Genomic DNA, 21,893 nt, shown 5'->3' on the forward strand with positions numbered 1-21,893 from the left:
TGCCATAATGTAATTTCTTCTTTTGCTATTAATCCAGACTGATAAGGCTGGACTCGTTTGTAACTATTACTTGGTTAATCTTATGAATTTTCATCTTTCTACCCAAAAAAACCATCAAGTTGATACATGTGTTGAAGCCTTTGTATTACTATTACCTAAAAATAGGTGGTATTAGTAATACACTTCTCAATACAGAATAGAGTGTATAACTAATATAAGCATTATTTAAAAAAAAAAAATTGGGGGTAGGGGAATGGGAGAGGGGATTACAATGTGAGGAATTGAACCCTCACCAATAAGATGGAAGTTCAGGTAACTAACCAACTAAGCTACTAAGATTCTCCTCAACTAATATAAGCATTAGTTATACATAAGATGAAAAGATCTACCAAAAGATATTAATAACACACAAAGTTAATACATACATTATTTTTATTAATACACCCTACCAAACGACCCCTTAATCCCTTAATATGGACTAAAAGAAGTACCAATCTACTACTTAATGGAATACTTTTCACCTTGCACGAATTTGTTTCAGTCGTTTTATCATTTTGGAAAATGCAATTCTACCATTCTAGCAATTAGAGTAGTTGAGATTAGCTATATTATCCTTTTTATTGGCATGGACATATCAAATATCTTTTATTTTTTATAAATAGTTTAGACATACACGTTTTACGTGTCTGCTTATTCAATGAGTATATGACTAACCAGTAAATAAATAAATATTATTAAATAATGTATTTAAGCTATAGAATTGAAAAGATTTGCTTTTTTTTTTTTTAAGAAAAGAGTAATGTGCATTATGTCAATTAATCTAAATGTAAAGAAGAAGAAAAAAAGCTACCGCAAGTGTAAAATTTGTTTAAATAATGAAAATGAGTATTATTATATTGATACAATGATTGAATTCAATATCTTTTAAATACATAAATATGACAAATTTAGTTAAATTCTAAGCCGGTTTTCCAGCGACGCTCCAAACCCAATTGATGTGGGCCAAGGGCGGCTTTACCCTTTCGAAAAGAAGGCGTTCGTCTAGGCCCCCGAATTTGAGGGGTCTCATTTTTTTCTAGTAATAATAGATTACAGATTTTTTAAAAATAATTACATATTGTTTATAAAAAAATAAAATTTTTATATAACAAAAAATTAAGAAAGAGTTTGATATATCTAGTCCAAGTACTATGTCTCAAGAAATTAATGTATTGAATATATTATTAATTAAAAAATAATTATTAGAAGAAAATGATTATATAATTTTAAAAGTAGACTTTATAAAAATAATTAATTTTTCTTAAAAAATTAAAGTCTCCATTCGATTTTGGTCTTAGGCCATGGATTTGCTTGAGCCGCCCCTGGTGTGGCCTTCGAGCCTCTATTTGCATGTCCTCTGTTTGAAAAGCAATAGTTTTGTGGCTAGACTTATAGTCTGTTTGATCAGGTTTATTTTTTAAAAAAGTGCTTATTTTTTAAAATGGAGCTATTTTTTCAATTTTTGAGAGAAAATAAGTGTTTTAAGGAGTAGCAAAAATAATTTTTCATAAGCTAAAAAAATAGCTTTTCCCTAAAAGAACTTTTTAAAAAAGCATTTTTTGAGAGAATACAATTAAAAGCACTTTTAAAAATTTGGTCAAATACTAATTAGGAAAAAAGACATTGTGTAGCCTTTTTAAAAAGGAATAACCCAAGTTTGGACATATGGACATATAATGTCCAGTCGGGTAAAAAAATATCACTTTATGGCCATTTCCTATTCTTTCTCAATTTGGATTATTTTGGTTTACGTAGTCTATATATAGTCCATATATAATACTGATACAGTCTATATACAATACTGATACAGTATATTCAACTTGGGCAATTCGATCTTTTTTAAAATATTTTAATTTTCTTTTTGCTATAAATTTTTAACTGATCAAACATTCTGCTTTTTTTATTGTTTATAAATAATAATTAAATTATATAAAAATGATATAATTGTTAAATAGAATATGTATCTATATAAGATATATGTATAGAAATTGTATAGTTCTATCAAATATGTATATATATAAAATATATAAAAAAATGTATGGTTATTGTATAAATTATGTATAAAAACTGTATAATTTTCGTATAGAATATTTATATGTATAAGATTTGTATAGAAACTGTATAGAAGGTGTGTAGAAACGGTATAGAACAAGCCAGTAAATTGAAATGGCTAGAAAGTGGAATTTAAATTTCATGACCATTTTTATGGAAATGATTTAAATTGAAGTGTCGTTTCTATCCTTTTCCCTACTAATTATTGTTGAAAAGTATTTTTTTCGTTTTTATTTATTGATTAAATAAGAACTGCTTCTCACTAATAGCATTTTTGAAAAAAAAAAACTTTTTAAAATCAGCTAGACTTTTAAGCTTGGCCAAATCAGCTATTGGTTTTCTTAATATTTTGTTGTTCTTCCCTTTGTTTAATTTTATTTCTCATTTATATACAATCAGTAGCGAAGCTATCTTTGCTCCAAGTGGTATCCGAACCCTTTTAGATAAAAAATTATACTATTTTTACATAATTAAAAATATTTTTATACATATATAGTAGATGTTGAAGCCCCTTTAATTAGTTCATATATTTACTTCTGAACTTCCTCATAAAATCCTTCGGCACTATATACAATTTGAGTGTAAGATATATAAAAGGTAAAATTTTAATGTTTTTAAAATAGATTCTTATAAGGTAAAATCCTAATGAATTTAGATTTTTATAGATTCTTTGGTTTCTTTCGACAAAGCATAAACTGTTTCAGTGTTGCATTAAACATCCGGGCATTAACATTCTTTGCCTTCAACATTCTTGATTGTCCATTGAAGATTTTTATTCCATATATTGATAACAACATTACGTTTCCTCGGCCACAGGAGTAGTCCAGTCCATAGATTGTTGAAATACGAACATTCCATTACCAAATGATCTTTTGTTTTTACATAGTTTTGATACAAGGACCAATTTTTATCCACCTACCCCCACCCCCACCCCTTAGTGAGCCTATCGACAAGTAAAAGTCTATTAGAAAGGAGCTTTGGAATAACTGGTAAAGTTGTTGTCATGTGACCGGGAGGTCACGGATTGAAGCCGTGGAAATAACCCCTTGCAGAAATGTAAGATGACGTTGCGTACAATAGACGCTTGTGGTTCGGACCTCATGCATAATGAGAGCTTTAATGCATTGGACTGCCTTTTATAGTGAATTGTACTTTAGGTCTGACTTAATTCATTGTGAAACAGTAAGCATTTTCATGTTAGTCTTGATTAGATCTCCTATAAAATGTAGATACAGATGTTTGATACCACCTTTACATGTCAGGCCAATCTGGGATAAATCATTTTTAGCCTCAGTGACAATATCTTGCAATTGGGACCCCTTTATGTAGTAGGAACGGATTTATTTGACCCATAGCTTTAGTTATTGCAGTTTTCTTTCCAAATTGACAAGATTAAAACCTCAAAGATTTAGGTAACAAACCTTGCTCCAAGCAACATGGGGCCTTCTTTGATATATTATTGAAGCATGTTCACAAGTAAATTTTGCAATAGGCTTCAACAATCGTTAACTTGGACAACATCGTGAACAATTGAGACTAATAGATTTGTATACCAAAGATAACTAATTGGATTAATTGAGTTCTCCCTGCATATGACAAATTTTCAACTGTCCATGAAGCAATTGTAGAGATACTATAGAACAATCAACTTTTTGGTGGTCAAAGAACTGCCAAAATACTTAAATGGCATTTTCTTCAAAGTGAATTCAACATATCCAAGCTACTTTGTTGCACTACAGACTGCACTCTGGTAAAGAAGACAACTTGGGGTCGTTTGGTGGGAAAGAGTTATCCCGGAACAAATTAATCTCGGGATTAGTTATCTGGGATTAGTTATGTCGGGATTAGTTATCCCATCATGTATATGGGATAGCTTATCCCATCACTATGCTATAAATGATGGGATAAAGAGTCCCGGTACTAACTAATACCTCACACCAAATATGAGATAATCCTTTATTTTATCTCGAGACTATTTATTCTTGAGGCACCATCATTAGACTGCAAATCAGAAGCTTGAGAAAACTTTAGGAAAACTTTCATGCATACATTTAGGACTAGGAAAAAAATAAATTATTTGAATCCGATGGATTAATACAACAATATATACATATTAAATTATCATGATCTAGTGATACATTATGATTAAAAAATATATGTAGTAATTGATTATGTTTGAACGTTAAACTATTAAGTATATGTGTTTGTACTTAATGATTTATTGTTATACTTATCGAGTGAGAAAAAGTTAATGATCTGCTTATTGAGCTAGCCACTCAAATTCAACTCAATCAACCTATTTGACACCCTAATTGCTAACCTTTGTAGAAAATAACTTTAGAAAGGTAAATATGGAAACATAGCTAATTTTGTACTATTTCAGTGTTGTTGTTATCCTTGTGTCTGAGAATTTTGGTGAATTCAAATTATGATCCAAAATTTTAAAAAAATTTAAAATATATGTTGGTGTACATTCCCCGTAGACTTTTCTTGACTATCGTTAAAAGATAGTATAACATTAATTTCATTAACATAATTACACTAATTAGTTTGAAGATCCTCTAATTATGCAAGTTCTTTTGAATTTGATACTCCATCACTATAGCAAAAATACATGGAGAGGTGAGATTTTTTGACTCTGTCCCTTAGCAACAATAAAAGGTTCAGAAAGTTCTCCATCAATGAGTAATGAATAACTCACAGTAGTAACACTATCTCCCAATACATAAATTATTATACTGTATAGAAGAGTGAGTAGGTGGAATGATCAAGGATATTTTGTCATTTTTTTAAAAAAAAAAGAGAGTGCACTGTTTGCTTATTTTGTAAGCCTCAAAATTTGTATATTAATTTTTAATGACAAAAATATCAAATCTTTTTTGTAAATGTTAATTTTATTCCAAAATTGTGTTATTTCTCATGTGGACCCATAATTTCCTTCACAACTTTTTATAAATATTTTTGTCAGTTCTAATACACATTGCTCATTTCTATTTCCTTTTATAAGCGGTGAAATTTCAATTCATTTTATTAAAATGAAATGTCCACATACAAGTAGAATTAAATTTTTTCTGTACATATTTGGTTATAGTAAATTAGTTAGTAGAGTAATAAGAAAATTAAAAATATATATTACTCCCTTCGTTTAAAAAAGAATGACATATTTTAACTTGATTGGAGTATAAAAAAATAATGAAATTTTTTGTATCTTGTGGTCATAAATTAAAGTTATATCAAATATACCAAAATGTCTTTTATCTTGTTGTTCTAAACATGACACGTGGAAAGTTGAGATTAAAGTAAAAAAAAATTATTCTTTTTTAAACAAATTAAAACGAAAAATAGGTTTTAAATTTTGAATTGAGGGAGTAACAAACATCTATAAGATATTTTTCTATCCGCAGTTCACAACATTCAAAAATAATTTCAAGTTGAGGTTTTTCACGTATCTAAAACAATCTTAAAATATAATTTGTTAAATCTTAAAAGTATTTAAGTAGTGAGTTTTGTTCATATTTTACTATGATGTATGAGAATTTATATGATAATTTTTTTAATTAAATTTAAATTAAAATAATATACTTGAATCAAATAGGAAGAATAATGTTAAATTCAAAGAGAAATTATATCTGAAGTTTGTTCCATTTAAATATTTTTTGTAATCATGGTGTCCAGACGAACTTTCTCTCCTCTTAACTAAATTCACGAAATAAATAAGTTAGTTTTGAATGTAACATACATTATTATTCTTTATTGTTTTTGCTTAAAATTATTGATAATTAATTTATGTTTAAGGTAACACTTACAAATATAATCAAGTGCCTAACGTTTTTTTCATTATTTTTTAATATTTCTATATAATTTTTTGCGTGGACCCTACTATAACTCTATTTTAAATGAAAAAATTAAATATAATGGTCATTTTATTAGAATCTTTTCAATGTCAGTAATGATGTAATCTTTCACATGTATCCCACACACCTCAACTATAAGTCTATTTTAATATGTAGTAAAAAAAAATTAAATACATTATATCAGAATAGCTATTTTAAATACTATATCTCAGTTCAAATGATATATTTTAATTTTTAATCAGTTTTAAAAAGAACTGACAATTTTTATTTGGTTAGTATTTTATAACATTATCAATATTTCAATCATGTTGAATTTCACTATTTGTCAAAAAGTCTATAAAGGTATACTCTTCTATTAAAAATTTATTTATTTTAAAGATAATTTGAAACATTGTGAAGTTTTCTCATGTATCCTAAATTCGATATCTAAACAAAATGACATAAAGTGAAATTGAAGGAGACGTAATTTATAGGAGGATGTGCAAATACTCACATATGTTTCATAAAAGATAAAAAAGTAAAATTAATTTTGACCACACATTTAATTTCATAAAGTAACTATTATTATATTATAGTAAAATAATTAAAAAAAACTCATATATTAAATAGATGTTTATCTATCAAAGAGAATAAATGGTTCCTTCGTAATTCTAAAACTTCACATGTAACATATCATTACAATGATTTATAATACATATAATTTATGAAAACATAACTATTTACTAATCACCAGTTAAAATTATTTTAAACAATTTATCTAAAATATAATACTAACCACCTCATGTTAAATTACTATAATATATATCATGTAACTTTTTTTTGGTTGACGAGATTAATACGATAGCAAAATAAAGTTGTTAACCCAACTAAGGTTAGTCAGGGTTTAGTACAAAATAAGAGTGAGTATCACTTTGAGAAGGAAAATTACAATTTTAACAGTTCTAACAAAATAAATTCCTGCAATGTCTGCCCACACCGCTTGATGTGCACACATAGGTGGAACTTCAACAAAGGTTGTCTCCAGTTAGATATCTGAGGCAGCACCCCATTTCGCCATTGCATCAGCCACATCATTTTGTTACCTATAATAGTGGAACACTCCTGAATTTTCTAGTCATCTTAATTTTAACCAGCAATCATCAATACTTTCATTACATAAAGGGTCATCAGAGGATAACATTTACAGGACTTCCTGAGAATCGATGTTGATATCAGTGGGAACCAAATTATGGTCCTCAACTATCTAGAGCCCTTCTCTAAGGGTCAACAGCTCTATATGATTGTTGGTAGTTCAGGAAAACCTTTTGAAGAAGCCTCTAACCCCAACCACCAGCTCTGTTTCTTACTACCCCCCTTCTCCCCCTCAATTCCGCCCTTACTAAGGTTTTCAAGACACGATCCATCAGTTTTAAGTTTAAACGTCCCTTCTAAGAGAGAGATTCATTTAATATTAATATCTAGGGTACGAGTGAGATGTTTTCTAGGGCTGGCTATGAGAGTGAACTCTACAGCTTTACTGTAAATCTGAGGGAATGAGAGTTTCCCCCTTTTTTTTTATCAAAAACATTGTAGTTTCTGTTCTTCCATATACCCCAGAGACTGAAGGGGAGAATACCCTTCCATTTGAGGTTATAATCAAAGTTACATTATTCAACTTGGCTCGAGTAGAAGACCAACTAGAGGAACGAAGATTTACAAGACTTAAATCCTTAACCTTGGACCACGAAAAGAGTAGCCCAGAATCCTGAACAATAGGGCGCTTAAAGAAGATATGTAGGATGTCTTCAAAGGAATGATCACAAAAAATGGGACAATTAGGATTACTGGAGATGCCCATCTTAGATTGAGTGTAAGAGGTAGGCAGTCGATTGTGTTGTGCTAACCACATAAAGGTTTTGATTTTATATATCATGTGACTTTTGTTAATTCTTTTGATTCTCTTTATTTGAGGTAGTAAATTTCTTCATCAGATAGACAAATTACTTTAAAAGAAATTTCTTGCTTACTATATTAAATTGGTCTCCTATTTTTGACGTATATAAGACAAGATATAAAGAGACAATCCTTTAACGTTATGATTCATTAAAACATTCATCTAGTAGGTCCTTATTTTCATTTGTTAAATACCCATAAAATGAATTTAAATGTATTTAAAATTAATTTATGTATGAATTAGCATCCTTTATTGCTTTGTATGATTCTATAAAAAATGTCAATAAAAATATATTTATAATTTTAATTTATTCTCTCGTATAATTTTTAAATAAAAGTAGAAAAAGAAAAGCATTAAAATTAATTGTTTAATCTAAGAGAATGGGTTTGACGTGATGTTAAAATAAACGTTTGAGTATATAATATTTTAATGTTAGTTATGAAAACTTAAAAAGTTGTAAGCTATTATTTAATTTTATAAAAATAAGAAGTTATATTTTATTACATAATGTGACTTCTACTTTCATTTCCTATTGTGCTTATTCAAAAATATTAATGATCATTTAAACAAAAAAAACTAATTAAATAGCTATAAATATATTTAAAATTATAATATTAGGCCCGTAAACGACCCTTCATTATATAGTTTAGTTAGAAAGAGCAGACCTTCCTTCTATTTGGTTTTGTGCTTGATGGGTCATGGCCGTAAGTTTATCAACCATCTTTTTTCTTGAGTTGTATAAAAATCAATTTATTTACCCAAGAAAATATTTTTATTTTCAACATCTTTGATTAGTTTGGTGTTCACATCCATAAATTAAAATATTAAAAGATTTTTTTGAATAATATTCGAGCTTCTTCAGCCCAACAAAGTCTTTGATACGATTAAATAAGTCAAGTGAAACCATAATTATTGAGGATTTCATTGCGTAATTTGAGAAATAGGAAAAGTCTAAAGCCTAAATTTACAATGTTTAATGGTGTCAAAACTAAACTAAAACCAACAGAATTGAAATCGAAAATATCTGAAGTTTCAAACTTGAGTCCTAATTCCAACTTTGAAGTTCAAACATCATTCGATTTCTTACTTCAATCTTAAAGGCCTAAAGTTAAACATTGACAGTTCGAAACTTCAAACACATATGTGGAAAACATTAGATATTCGATTTGCTTCTCTACCACTGTTGAATGCATATGCTGAGCCTCACACTGTTGTGCTGTCGTTGTTGTTAATGTGAGTTTGCTATTTACGAACTAAACTATAATATTTCCTAAAATTGGATCCTTCAAATGGCTACCTAGCGCCATCCATTCATACGTTTTGTCAAAGAACTTTTATTTTATTTACCTTTTTCAATTTTTGCAGCCACACGCGGGTGTTTGACTAGTAACTGGCCTCGGTCTCCAAGTGTGTTTTTCGTTTACCAGAAAAATCAGACTTGCAACTTCAAGGGAATCACCTTCTTGACCAAGCAATGTAAACATTTCGGATTTGTCGAGGAATGTTGCGATCCGATGGAAGTTAAGAAATATATATATATGGAAATCCATTCATAAGATAAAAGGTTTGAGAATGTAACGTATTTCCCATATAGATGTGACGGTAGAGCCAGAAATAGTAGCCAAACACTTGTGCCCCAAATGAAACACTGGCAACCCATACATTCATAGGTAAATGAAAGTTCACATCCAACTGATTTGTATGAGAGTATTTGCATCTTAACACAACCTTGTAATTGATGCGTGGTTTGACGTCCGAGTGTAAGATAGTGTAGGATTCAATTCAGTTTCAACTTGGCATTCTCTGCAAGTATCGGTCGACTTCAGAACATTCAAGTGCAACATTCTCAACCTGTTTAATAAATCTGCAAAATCACTCCAAACTGGAGGGAACATCGTAACAAATACATAGATACAATAATCACAAGCAATGTCTCCATCTTGTCATCGTCAAAGTTTTGGGTTAAAAAGTGATTTAACAGATTTGTACATCAAAAGAACCAACCATTTTGCTGCACAATCAACACCATCTGTCCTCATGTATGTTTTGTCATGTCATAAATTAATGGAGCATGTTGTCACCCATTAGATTAAGCATTCTCCCTTCCTAGCTCTTAGTCCTCAACCTACTGATGCACATGTTAAATAAAACCTACTCGACTCGAAGGTTTGCTCAGAAAGTTCGACTTACAAGCATTATGAGAACTCATAACTTCCATATAACTATCGACATGTGCTGTCTCTGACTGCTTTGACATGGTCATATCATTTACAGAATTCCCCCCACTGGCTAAATGTGAGTACGGAGCATTCTTGACAACAATTCTATGTCGATTAGACGAATGGTCATCTGACCGGGGAGGAGACCAATCATTTTCCGCTGAAACATTTCGAAAAAGTGGTTACTTTATCCAGAAAGTAAAGGTAAAGCTGTACAGCAAGAAAAAGTGCAAAAAGATGTATTATAGCTTTCTATATGGTGCAAAAAAGAATTTATGGAGATCTTGCATACTTCCTCATCAAAGCAAGTTCTGGATGTGTTATATCCCTAGAAACATACCTTTCATGTACCTCCTGATCTCCTCTGGCTGCATGGCCTTCACTTTCACTGTTCTGTTGAGTGATTCTGCCATTACCCTTTTGACTTCAGGTGGCACATTGGGACAACCTTTTGAGGGCCCTTTTGGATCACCTCCAGCCAAATGCGTCTTAAGATGCGTAATTCCTCCAGACGAAGATATGAAACCGCAATACTTGCAAACAGCTCTCTGCCTCTTTGCATCAACTGGTGTAGCATGGTCCCAGGCAGCATCAAGTGGCCTTCCCCTTCTAAGTGATTTTTTTGATGCAGGTGCTGCTAATTTAGAGGAGAAGGTACAAACAATAGGATCCTGATTAAATCTTAATTGAGAGTGGGAGTATTTTGTGGAAAAAAAAATTAACCGAAGAAAAAGAGAAAGCAGGAGTAATCCTGGCACAAACACCTTAACAGAAACTTGTTACACTAAGGAAATCCTTTCTTGTGGGGGGAATTGTTGTCAAGTAAAGAAAAACTTTTGACAACTGTTGTGTGATGGAAGCACTACTAAAACTTAAAACACAACAAAACAAGTCGTTTCAATCCCGTAATCCAAAATTTTAGCAATATGAAGATACTAGTTGCAGGAAAGGACGCCACTTCCATATCCAGTGTAATTAAAGGAAGTCAAAATATCATGAGCCAAATTCACAGATGTGCGCAGATTGTTAGACGCTGTAAAAACGACCGACTTCCACTCTGAGGAAGAGGGAATATATTTAACTAAAATTAAGTAACAGCAACGATAAATGAGACAGCAAGCTAAACTAATAAACAGGCCAGTAAAAAGCGTGACAGCATTTGTCCATTTTCATGGGATAATCTTTACCAACTTTTACAAGGACAATGAATTACATATAGATTGATTTTAAAAGGAGGTTACAAGTTCACACCGTGGAAACAATCTCTGGCATCTATGCAAAATAAGGTTGTGTACAATAGGGATGATGTGGATTGGCCCTTTTCGGACCTCGCATAGCAAAAGCTTAGTGCATGGGGCTGCTCTTTATATGATGATTACTAATTTCCATAGCACATCATTCTGATGCATTTCTTATCATCTCTGAAAAGTTCCTCAATTTTTCTGATGAAGTTCATATATTATTGATGTCAAAAAAGTTCACCTCTTACAAGATGAACACTGAATGACAAATTTGCTTCCAAAATGATCAGAAACAAAAACAATCTCTAGCCAAAATCTGAATGATCCAACTCACTCTCAGTCTGTCTCAAACACACTTTGCTTTTTCCCTTTTTCTAATGCAGTTTCATCATCTCTTTTAAGTCGAGATGATAACATTTATTAGCCAAAACCTGAATAAACAAAGTCAACCTGAATAAACTAAGTCGCTTTACTGAAAGATACTGCAAAATGGCACTTTATCCACAAGATACTTAGCTCCTGTTTGGCCATAGATTTTTTGGAAGCTTTTTTTCAAAAGAAAACAGAAAATATCGTCTGTTCATGGAATTTGATCAGTTTTTGAAAAAAAAATTCAAGTTCCAATTTTTGCCTGCGGCTTTTTCTTCCACTCAGAAAAATTCAACTTTTTATCGTAGTAAAATGCATGTTCAAACACAACTTCAACTTCCAAAAACTATTTTCAGCAAATCCTTTATTCAAATTTCAACCAAATCTAGACCAAATGCTAGCTTAGAATTTGTGGTAAGACAATTGAATTTGCTTGCTTTTTAACATCTTTCTTCCATAGAGGGGAAACACAACAACGTATACGAGGAATACAGCATTAAGATACCAGACAAAATCAGGCTGGCCAGATATCATCTGCAATAGCTTTTAGACTTAGCATAAGGTTTTAGACATACCTAAAAGGTGTTAGAGCAGCTGGACAAAATCAGAAAGGATTTCCTATGGGGAAAGAAGTGCAACTCCCACAAATTGCACTTGATAAAAAGGAGTAAAGTTGCACAGAAGTGTAATTGGGGTTTAGGGATCAAGGTTTTAGTGTCCACAACAAGTGTCTGTTATGGAGGTTGACACTGGTGAACAAAGCCTCTGAAGAGGATGATCAAGGCTAAGCATGGAAGACAAGACAACCTGGAGTACTAATATTACCAATGCCCCTTATGGTTTGGTCCTTGGAAGTTCACCAGCGAACTAGGCAGTGATTTCTCTCATAAGATCCATTTCAAACCTGGGAATGGGAAGACATCAATTTCTGGAAGGATAAATAACAATGCACTCAAGGATGTTTATCCTAGCATTTTCAACATTGCTGTGGATAAAACTTCCTCCATTGATCAAACAGAAGCAAGGATATACATCAAAGACCAGTCCAAGACTGGGAAATGGAAGTTTGATTGAAATGTAAGCAAAATAGGATAGTTCTAACATTGTTGTAGATCTTTCGGACAACATGTGTTGGGGTAGAAATGGGATAAGTCACCAGCATATCCTTAATGCTGAAGAATACAACATTGCCATTTTCTTCTGAAATATAAATTTTAAAAAAATTAGTCCACCAAGACTTGAAAAAATGGGATGGATCACCTAGTGTATTGTCGCTGCTGAAATTTGGAACCGAGACCTCATAGTTCTCAACCCAATGACCACTATGCTACACCCTCGGCCTAGGGTGCCTGATTCCTTCCTTTTCTCTCGACCAAAAGAGGTGTATATTTTTTTTAGTCAGTAAATATAAGGATTTCAATGGACAATGATACGTCAGCACCAAAGAAGTGCTTCCACAAAAATAATAACATTCTTGGTAAGACACATAAAACCCATTCCAAGCAGCAGCAACAACATAATACCCAGTGTATTCCCACAGAGGGGCCTGGGGAGGTTTAAGTGTAGGCAGTCCATACCACTACCTCCGACGAAGTAGAGAGGCTGTTTCCGATAGACTCCCGGACTAAAACCCATTTCAAGCAGGAAGATATAATTGGAACAAACCACCTTAGAAGATTCAAAAAAGATGTTCAACATGTTGGAGGTCCAACTCTCGGTGTTGGAGGATTTTGGGAAGGCGTTAGAACTGCTCATGTGCGTCAATGCCCTCATGAAAGTAAACCACTTGCACAACAGCACAAGCCATAGTTTAAGTTCCGTTCCTAATATGGGCTGAATTATTGTTAGTGTGCTGTTATTCGTAGTGCACTGGAAGTTGATTATTCTAATGGTAAATTGATGGTGTTGAGACGCAAACGGGCAATATCTTATGCAAAAGATTTTTAGTCAAGGACAAAACTTATACTACAGTAGTGGATGTTGCTTGTAGTGTGACTATCTTAGTGAATGAGTTGAAGCTTCATCATTTCATGCATCCTAGACCAAATAGATTACAATGTTTGAAGAGGAAAATGAACTTAAGGTATCTAAAATGGTGAAATCTTTTATTTTTTGTGTGTGTTTATGAAATGATCTTGAATTTGAAGTGGTGTCATTGAATGCTTATCACAATATTCTTGGGAGAAGACGGTTGTTTGATAGGTGTATTGAGGCGAATGGCAAAGATCCTAAGGGGAATACCTATATCATTGAGAAACCTAAGGATGATATCTTCCCCAGGAAAGAAATGGAATTTCGAAATTAGTTCTCTTGCTCTTCCTTTCGAAATCCTACTTGAATTCTTCAAATGTAAGATCCTAAGTATGAGGAGACCTGTAAGTCCCTGTAAAGTCGAACTTCGAAATTGGGCAAAATCTGGCCTCAAAATGTCAAAAAAAAAAAAAAAAGGCCAAGCCGCCAGTGCAGGGACCAGCCGAGGGAAATAGAGTCAAAAGTAATTAAATGGACTAGGATGGGTATGGAATTGGATAAAGGGTAAAAGCCCAAAACGATTAAGACTTTAAAGTGCACCAACGACGACTAGAAATAATGTTTCTGTGCACCAAAGGAGGTAGAAACTACTGTATAGCACATGGACATGATGATGAGGATAGGAGGTGTATTGGACGAGATTTAAGGTGTAAGGAGAGCCCTAGAACAAAGGCGAGTTGGGAACTACATAACGGACTAAAGTTCCAAATGAGCTTCCACAACATAAGAACCAACTCCAAATAAGCATATCTCCATTGATATAAAGAGTTATGTGGTGCATATCTATCAAATTAAAGTTCATCCAAGACTAGTTTCCAATGCTTCAAACCGTTTGTCAGAGCAGCTACACATCCAATCAGACCTACTTGGGGGAATGAGTGTGCGACATAGGCACCTGCAGCCTTTTTATAGGCTAGTTGGGTTCCCCACGTCCGAAAAATGTTCTACAACAACAACAATAACATACCCAGTGTATTCCCACATAGTGGGGACATAGTGGGGTCTGGAGAGAGTAGAGTGTACGCAGATCATACCACTACCTCAAGTGAAGTCGAGAGGTTGTTTCCGATAGACCCGTCTAGAGAGGAAAATCGTCCAATACTTGAACACACTCCAAGGTGGATTTTCAACTCCTGAATCTTCATATTAACAAGATTAAAGCTTGAGACAACAAATTCTTGCTTGAATCTTCATTTTTGGTCAAGAACACCATGAAATTTGCACCCAGGGGTGTAGGGTGCGGTCTAGTGGTCAATGAAGGGGGTGAGAACCATGAGGTCTCAAGCTATGTTGTATGGACTCTCCAGTTTTGCTGCCAAACCTGTCTAGATACAACGCTGGTGCGGGTGTGGAGCATCTTGGATTCGGTCAAACGCATCCAGATGCTTTGACCAAAATCAAGAAAAAATTTGGGAGAAAATTGAGGATTCAATTTTTTAAAATAAAAAAATTTGAACGGCGACGTTGCGGCGTCTTGGAAAGAACCAGAGGATGACTTTCGGGGAAGAGAACTCTTCTGGGGAAGAAAGAGAGCACAGATATCAAGGATTTAAGCTTTTTTCTTTTTAATTGAAGATACACACATATCACTTTATTTATTTGACTCGTGACAAGTTTTTTTAAAAAAAAAGACACGTAAGTGCAAATAGTAAAATAACATATACAAGGAAAATAGTTATTTAAAAAGTAAAGTACTGCCTATGTGTCAAGGGAAAGTAATAAAGCAGCAAAATAGCGTAGAACTCTATTATATAACACTGAATCCCCCCCCCCCCCCCCCAAAATCCATACTCGGATTCACACCCCCGAATCTTAAAATTTTAATTTTGACATATCCGAATCTCAGATAATCCAAGTCTGAGCAACGTAGGTCTCAAGTTCATATCCAGGAGACAAAAACACTAGGTGTCTCTCACGATCTATCCTAGTCTTGGTGAACAGAGTTACCTGGTCTGGTGGGAGGTGGTAGGTATCCCGTGGACGTGGAATTAGTCGAGGTGCGGGACAGCTGGCCCGGACACCACTTGAATATGTTTATGGATTTAGTATTTGAAAGGTATTGTTAGGTTTAAATCACCATTTGTATAAGAATAACATTAGTACTTGAAATGGGTATCATTGAGTTAGGGTTCTTGAAAGAAATGATTTTAAATGGTAGAATTATAGATTGGGAGTGAATTTTTGGACTCGCTCCTGATGAAGAAAGTTGTATATATCTAAAATGGTTGTATCTGATTTCTTCACTTCTATCCTAGCCTCAGTGGAATGAGTTACTAGTACCTATTGCTTGTAGGAGGTGGCAGGCATCCCGTGGAATTAGTTGAGGTGCGCACAAGTAGGGCTACACATTACGGTTATTAAAAAAAGGTTGCATCACTTGTTGGCAAGAAGAAGGATTGTCGAGTGAAGAAACAACATCGAAGAAGGTTGAAGAGCTATGCACACAAGGTGTTTGATGAAATGACAAAAAGACCTAAACATGAATGTTTTTGCTAATATTAGTCCTGCCTGACGTACATTATTATAGATTGAAGTTGTAATGGCGATTGAACATTGTAATAATCTTACAGGACGGAATTGAAGTATGTTGGCTGAACTCTCTCATAAGAATCAATTTTCTAGAGAATCTCCTTAGTCATAAGGACGGAAAACGTTGTGGCTGCTATCAAGAAGTGTGAAGCAGCAGATATACAATAATATAGAAGGGTCTCCAGTCAATCTACAAACAAGTAAAATACGATAAGCCAAAAGAAGTTAATCTATACAAGCTCTTCACCAACTGCACACCCTGTTCAAACCACAAAAGTGCAGTTCAAGTCATTCAAAATTAAGCTATGAGACAGGCAAGAAACAGCGTCCTCAGAACGCGTATGTTTCACTCGTTCAGGTAAAAGAAAATATCATTCAGTGGAGCAAAAGTCTCTTGTCTAGATCACATAAAGGATATATAAAATCATCCCTGTTTTCAGAAACATACCTTCAAAGTCAGTCCTGATTTCCTGTATTTGTGGGGCCTTCCCCCCTCTTATAGTTCCTTGTAACCATTCTTTCATCACCCTTTTGACTTCTGGTGGCACATTTGGACAACCCTTTAGCGAACCCGACGGATCACCTCCACCCAGATGTGTCTTAAGATAAGTAATGCCTCCAGAGGAAGAGATAAATCCGCAATAATTGCAAACTGTCCTCTGCTTCTTCCCATCTACTGGAGTAGCATGTTGCCAAGCGTCATCAAGCGGTCTTCCCTTTCTAGCTGATTTTGAGGCAGATGCTGCTTAAATTTAAAGAAGCAAAAGGAGGATATCCACAGAAAAAGATCTTCAATCAGATTTGCAGTGAAGGATACATAAGAGAAAAAAATAAAAGGGAACAAAAACATGGGTCATCCTTTCACTGAATAAGTACAAGAAGCAAGTAATAAAAGCAGACAACAACAACAACAACCCAGTGTAACCCCATATAATGGGTATATGGGGTCTGGGGAGGTACGCAGTCCATACCACTACCTCTAGAGAAGTAGAAAGGTTGTTTCCGATAGAGAGAAACTAGTAATTAGGCACGATGGAAGCACTACTAAAGTTTAATACAAAACACTAAAAAATTGGTAACTAACCCATAGTTGTGAATTTTCTTTCTTTTATAAAGTTCATTCAAAAGTAATTGCATCACTCAAAGAGTGTGATCATCTTTAGCTAGAGAGTACACACTTTTATTTACTTAATTATATTTTCAACACGTCCCTCATGTGTGGGCCTAGTTCCTTTCCATGGGCTAAACACGTGGAAGTTCTTTTTTGATAATGAGCGGCCGTGACACTCGAACTCAGGACCTCTACCAGATAAGATATCATGTTGAAGTGTGTGATCATCACATCTAATAGCTAAAGTTGTTATAAAGAGCACATTTTAGTCAGTATTATTGAGGTGCAAATATAAAACAATCATGCAACACATACACAGTACAATAAAAATCCAAAGGAAAATAAAATAAAACCATCTATGAGCATTGGGGCATAAAACCAGACTCCACTTTGTAGGATTTCAATGGGTATGTTGTTGCTGTTGTTATACGGACTGGGGCATTGTTATTACACCTGAAAACTAATTTCTGAAAAAAGGAACTTCTGACTTTGAACCATGGATTTTCAACTCCCCCAAGTAGAAAACCAATTTTATGACATGGTACCAATGCATTTTAAAAGGTTAGTAATTTTTATCTGGAAAAAGGTTAGTAATAATTAAAACAATTACAAGTAAACACAACACTTATAAGTAGGGGTTTTCATAGGTCGGTTTGGGTCGGTTATTTGTCAAAACCATAACCAAACCAACTTAGTCGGTTTTTAAATTTCAAAACCAAACCAAACCAAACAAAAAAATAGCCATCGGTTTAGTTCGGTTTATAACTTTAGCTAATGATAAAAGTTGAAAATTAAAAAAAAAAAAAAAAATCCATCTAACATATGAGATGTTAACCAAGTGTTGTATCTCAACCTTGAAATTAAGATGTCAACTGAGTGTTATATTTCGGCAAAGCTATGAACAACACCATATGAACGCTTCTAAAAAATATTTTAAAACTACATTTAACAGAATGATATGATAAACCCCCAAAAGGTGAACACATAAACTTCTTTCTCAACAAGGTTCAAAGGGAAAGTTAAAATTAGTGATTGTCTATAGTCAAATGAATCTCATCTATAAATTTCAAGATACAACAAGATATCATTTTCACAATTAGTATCATTTGTCATTCAAAGTACGAAATTCATTTAGAATCTCATAAGGTACTATCAACTGTATGAAGACATGACTTAATGTGTTAAGACTAAAGTTAAATCATGATTAAAATATAAAATGTAACAACTATTTATATTGTATTTATGAATAATACATAAATAATTATATAAAATATATATCCGTTCGGTTTGGTTATTTTGACGGTTATTAGTAAAACCAAACCAAATTATTATCGGTTTTTTAAAATTCAAAACCAAATCAAACTAAACCTAACTAAATATCGATTTTTTTAATCGCTTTGGTTTGGATAGCGGTTCGGTTTGGTTAAAAACCAAACCATGAACACCCCTACTTATAAGGCACACATTCAACACTGAGCCTAAAACAAATTCTACTGTTCACCTCTGAAATAAGGACAGAAAGAAACACAAGAATAGGAAAAGGACAAGAATACCAATACTGTTCATGGAGATTTTTTTCAACTTCACACAGATAATAAATGAACTACTTTAGATTCATATAGAAATGAAAAATGACAAGAAAGTCAGGGAACTTTTTAAGCACATCTTTCTGAAACATTACAGTTACTCCTCTATTTGAGGAACAGTAGGTCAAATTAGTGGTATTCAGTCCACTGCCACAAATAAATTATTTGTTTATTTCTAACAGTGCTTATTCATTGTAGAAATAGGGAAACGGTCAATTGAGATATAACTTAAACATTGAAACACAGCACCAAACTCTTGATTTGTGGTGCACTAAATAATGCCATTTTCAATTGGCCATTTTACAAATGTATTCAGCGATTAGTGAGCTCCCCTTGCGGCTAAATGATCTCTCACATGCTCCATAGGCCTTTACATATCCTATATGGCATTTTCACAGAGTAGCTCCAAACATGGATCTTCCTTTCTACTTTTCCATCTACTATCAATTTCCACTATGCACACAACAAACAATTATAGCTAGAAATCCACATTATCCAGCTAAATAGATACATTACTTGATGAAGGTGATATTCGTTAAATTACACAAGTGAGCAACATAAGCAAGAAGCCAACAAGTTTAATTACTCGAAGACTTACAAGATTCTTTCTTATTGGAGAATTCCTTGCAACTTCTATCCTTCACATCATTTGAAGCTTGTGTCTCCCGGGTATTATGAATGAAACAATCATCAGGTAAGTGTTGAGGAGGAGCTTGTCTTCCACTGAAGACGCCCCATAGATATAATTTACCCTCAAATCCTGCAAAATTAGCGTGGTCAGTACAAACATGTGAAGAAGCTTTCCATTCAATACTTTGGGATGGTAGGAATTACTGTGATGCTTTTCTGGCAGATGAGCAGAAGTAAAAATCAGGAGTTCAGAATCACCAACCAAGGCTTTTAAAGCAATGTCGTAGTGTCTTAAATTATACAGAAGATTCTCGAAACCTTGATCATCTCTGAGACAAAATCATAGCAACATTAGAGGTGGTATAACAGGCTATGGAAAGATTTATGTAGGTTGGTTACCATACCTGCCTTTAACTGAAAAGAAATAAATGGCAATATTATCATCAATCACTTTAGAACTTTTAAAACTCTTTGGCCACACATCACGCTTGGGTAGCAATTCAGGATAGAGCACCTCCGCCATGTCTTTAGCTGCCAGCCATACTTTCGTGCATGCTTTACTTGATAGATGGGCTATAAGATTCAAATTCACCTCCGGACGAGAGATCATGAAACTACCCCTGTGAAATGAGAATAACGACATTTCATACTAGAATTGAATAAGAATTATTTGCAGCTTTCATCAATGATTCCTCCAGAATAGGTAAGAGTTAGTATGGAAAAGGAATAATAAAGTAGTAATAGATTTTCAATGTACCGCCATATGGTATCAGCAATTGGTTTTGCAGCCATGTCACAATTGTGAGCTGAAAGTACTAATCTATACCAAGTAAACTGCCTTTCTTTCAATCTGTAAGATCGTCTTTTGTCACTTCAATAAGCTTCCGTCAGACATCAACCATCTGTACTTACACCCAAAAAATGAAAAAGTCAACCATTCTAGGACATCTCCATCCTCATCTTTTCCTCTCGAATCCCGTCTGTGATTTTCAATATTAGCAACCTTCAATTAATCAACTACTTCACCAAACTCTAGCCAAGAGAGGTAATTTCAGCTACCATAACAAACACTGTTCTGTAAAAAAAAAAGTTTACAAAGCAACTACAAAAACGATGCCATACCGTCATTTTTGCTTTCTATACACGTCTACCTTAAATAGCAATAAAAGAGAGTAGCACTAAGATTGCAACTCCAAGATCAGCTATTTCAACCTAAGTTGCGCGGACTCTTCACTTTCAATGCCGCACCCATGTTGGATTCTCTAAAAATATACTACTTTTGGAGAATTTGACATTCACCCATTTGACATTTTCGAAGAGCCCGAGCAACATAGATTTCAACAAGAAAAGAGTTGTTCATCGTTCAAAAAATAAAAAAGGCCTTCTTTCGCATTTAGTGTATAAATTTGACTAATTTCAAAATGGGGTCTCTTCATACACAGCTGGAAATCAAAAAGACAGCTTCTTTTTCCTTTTCAAATATTAAAAAAAACGAATCTTTCTGCAAAAAAAAAAAAGGTAAAGCAAAATAAGAAGACCAAAGGATTTTTTTTTTTTTTCAAAAAAGAGGGCACATCAACTGTACTCTTGAAGATCAAAATCGTGCATTTTGGAAGTGTAAGTAAGGTGGATCTCAGTAAACCCAAAAATAATTAGTCGTCATAAAAAAAAAAAAAGCAATGTATAAATCAAGATTAGTTAACCCCAAATGCAGAATTAGCAAAATAAACAAAACCCATGATCAAATATAGTGTAAGGAACAAATACATAAACTTGAGAAAGAAAGAAACACAAGTAGAATTATTAAAGGTTTAATTAGAAATAGATAGATAGTAATAAAGGTTTAGACCTGATTGTGAAGAGTTAAACTTGTTGTTGGGAGTAGTGATGAGCAGAGAAATTGGATGAATTAAGAGAAGTTGGAGGGTGTTAATAGGGTTTTTCTCATCATTTGATTTGCATAAAAGGGAATGGGATGAGGGGCGTTTCGCTCATCGGTATCCCAATTACACCTCCCTACTACTCATGGACGGCCCTTTTCTTTATTTTTTTCTTTTTTTTAAATCTATTCTCTTCCTTTCTCCACTTCTTAGTTTTTTTCTTTCTTTTTTTTTTTTTTTTGTCATGGAAGGAGATGATGACGTAAAAATCTACTCTCTCCATTAAAAAAAAAAAATGACCTATTTATCTTTTTTTTTTATAATAGTTTAATTTTAACTTTTCATGTAATATATTTAAGATCATAAGATTAAAAAATATTTTAATATATTTAACATAATTTTAATTTAAAGTTACAAGA

The 21,893-nt window shown here is 33.2% G+C and overlaps 1 protein-coding gene across 22 annotated transcripts; it reads right to left on the reverse strand.

Moving 5' to 3' along the window:
• Nucleotides 1–9,388: 9,388 nt before the first annotated feature.
• LOC107867691 lies at nt 9,389–21,692 on the reverse strand. Of its 22 annotated transcripts, none has more exons than XM_016714052.2 (9): nt 21,444–21,692; nt 20,352–20,574; nt 19,999–20,214; nt 19,799–19,923; nt 19,563–19,724; nt 16,716–17,012; nt 10,438–10,734; nt 10,069–10,257; nt 9,389–9,681 (listed from the first exon to the last, which is right to left on the reverse strand). In XM_016714052.2, coding segments are annotated over exons 2-9 (1,323 nt in total). In that variant the 5' UTR covers nt 20,387–20,574; nt 21,444–21,692; the 3' UTR covers nt 9,389–9,679. The 22 variants fall into 22 exon arrangements, with proteins under 22 accessions (XP_016569538.1, XP_016569536.1, XP_047266351.1 ...); XM_016714050.2 differs by having other exon boundaries at nt 9,389–9,729; XM_047410395.1 differs by having other exon boundaries at nt 9,389–9,729; nt 10,438–10,731; nt 21,444–21,690.
• Between the last annotated feature and the right edge of the window lie 201 nt (nt 21,693–21,893).

This window comes from Capsicum annuum, chromosome 4 (genome assembly GCF_002878395.1).
Source record: "Capsicum annuum cultivar UCD-10X-F1 chromosome 4, UCD10Xv1.1, whole genome shotgun sequence".
Taxonomy (NCBI): Eukaryota; Viridiplantae; Streptophyta; class Magnoliopsida; order Solanales; family Solanaceae; genus Capsicum; species Capsicum annuum.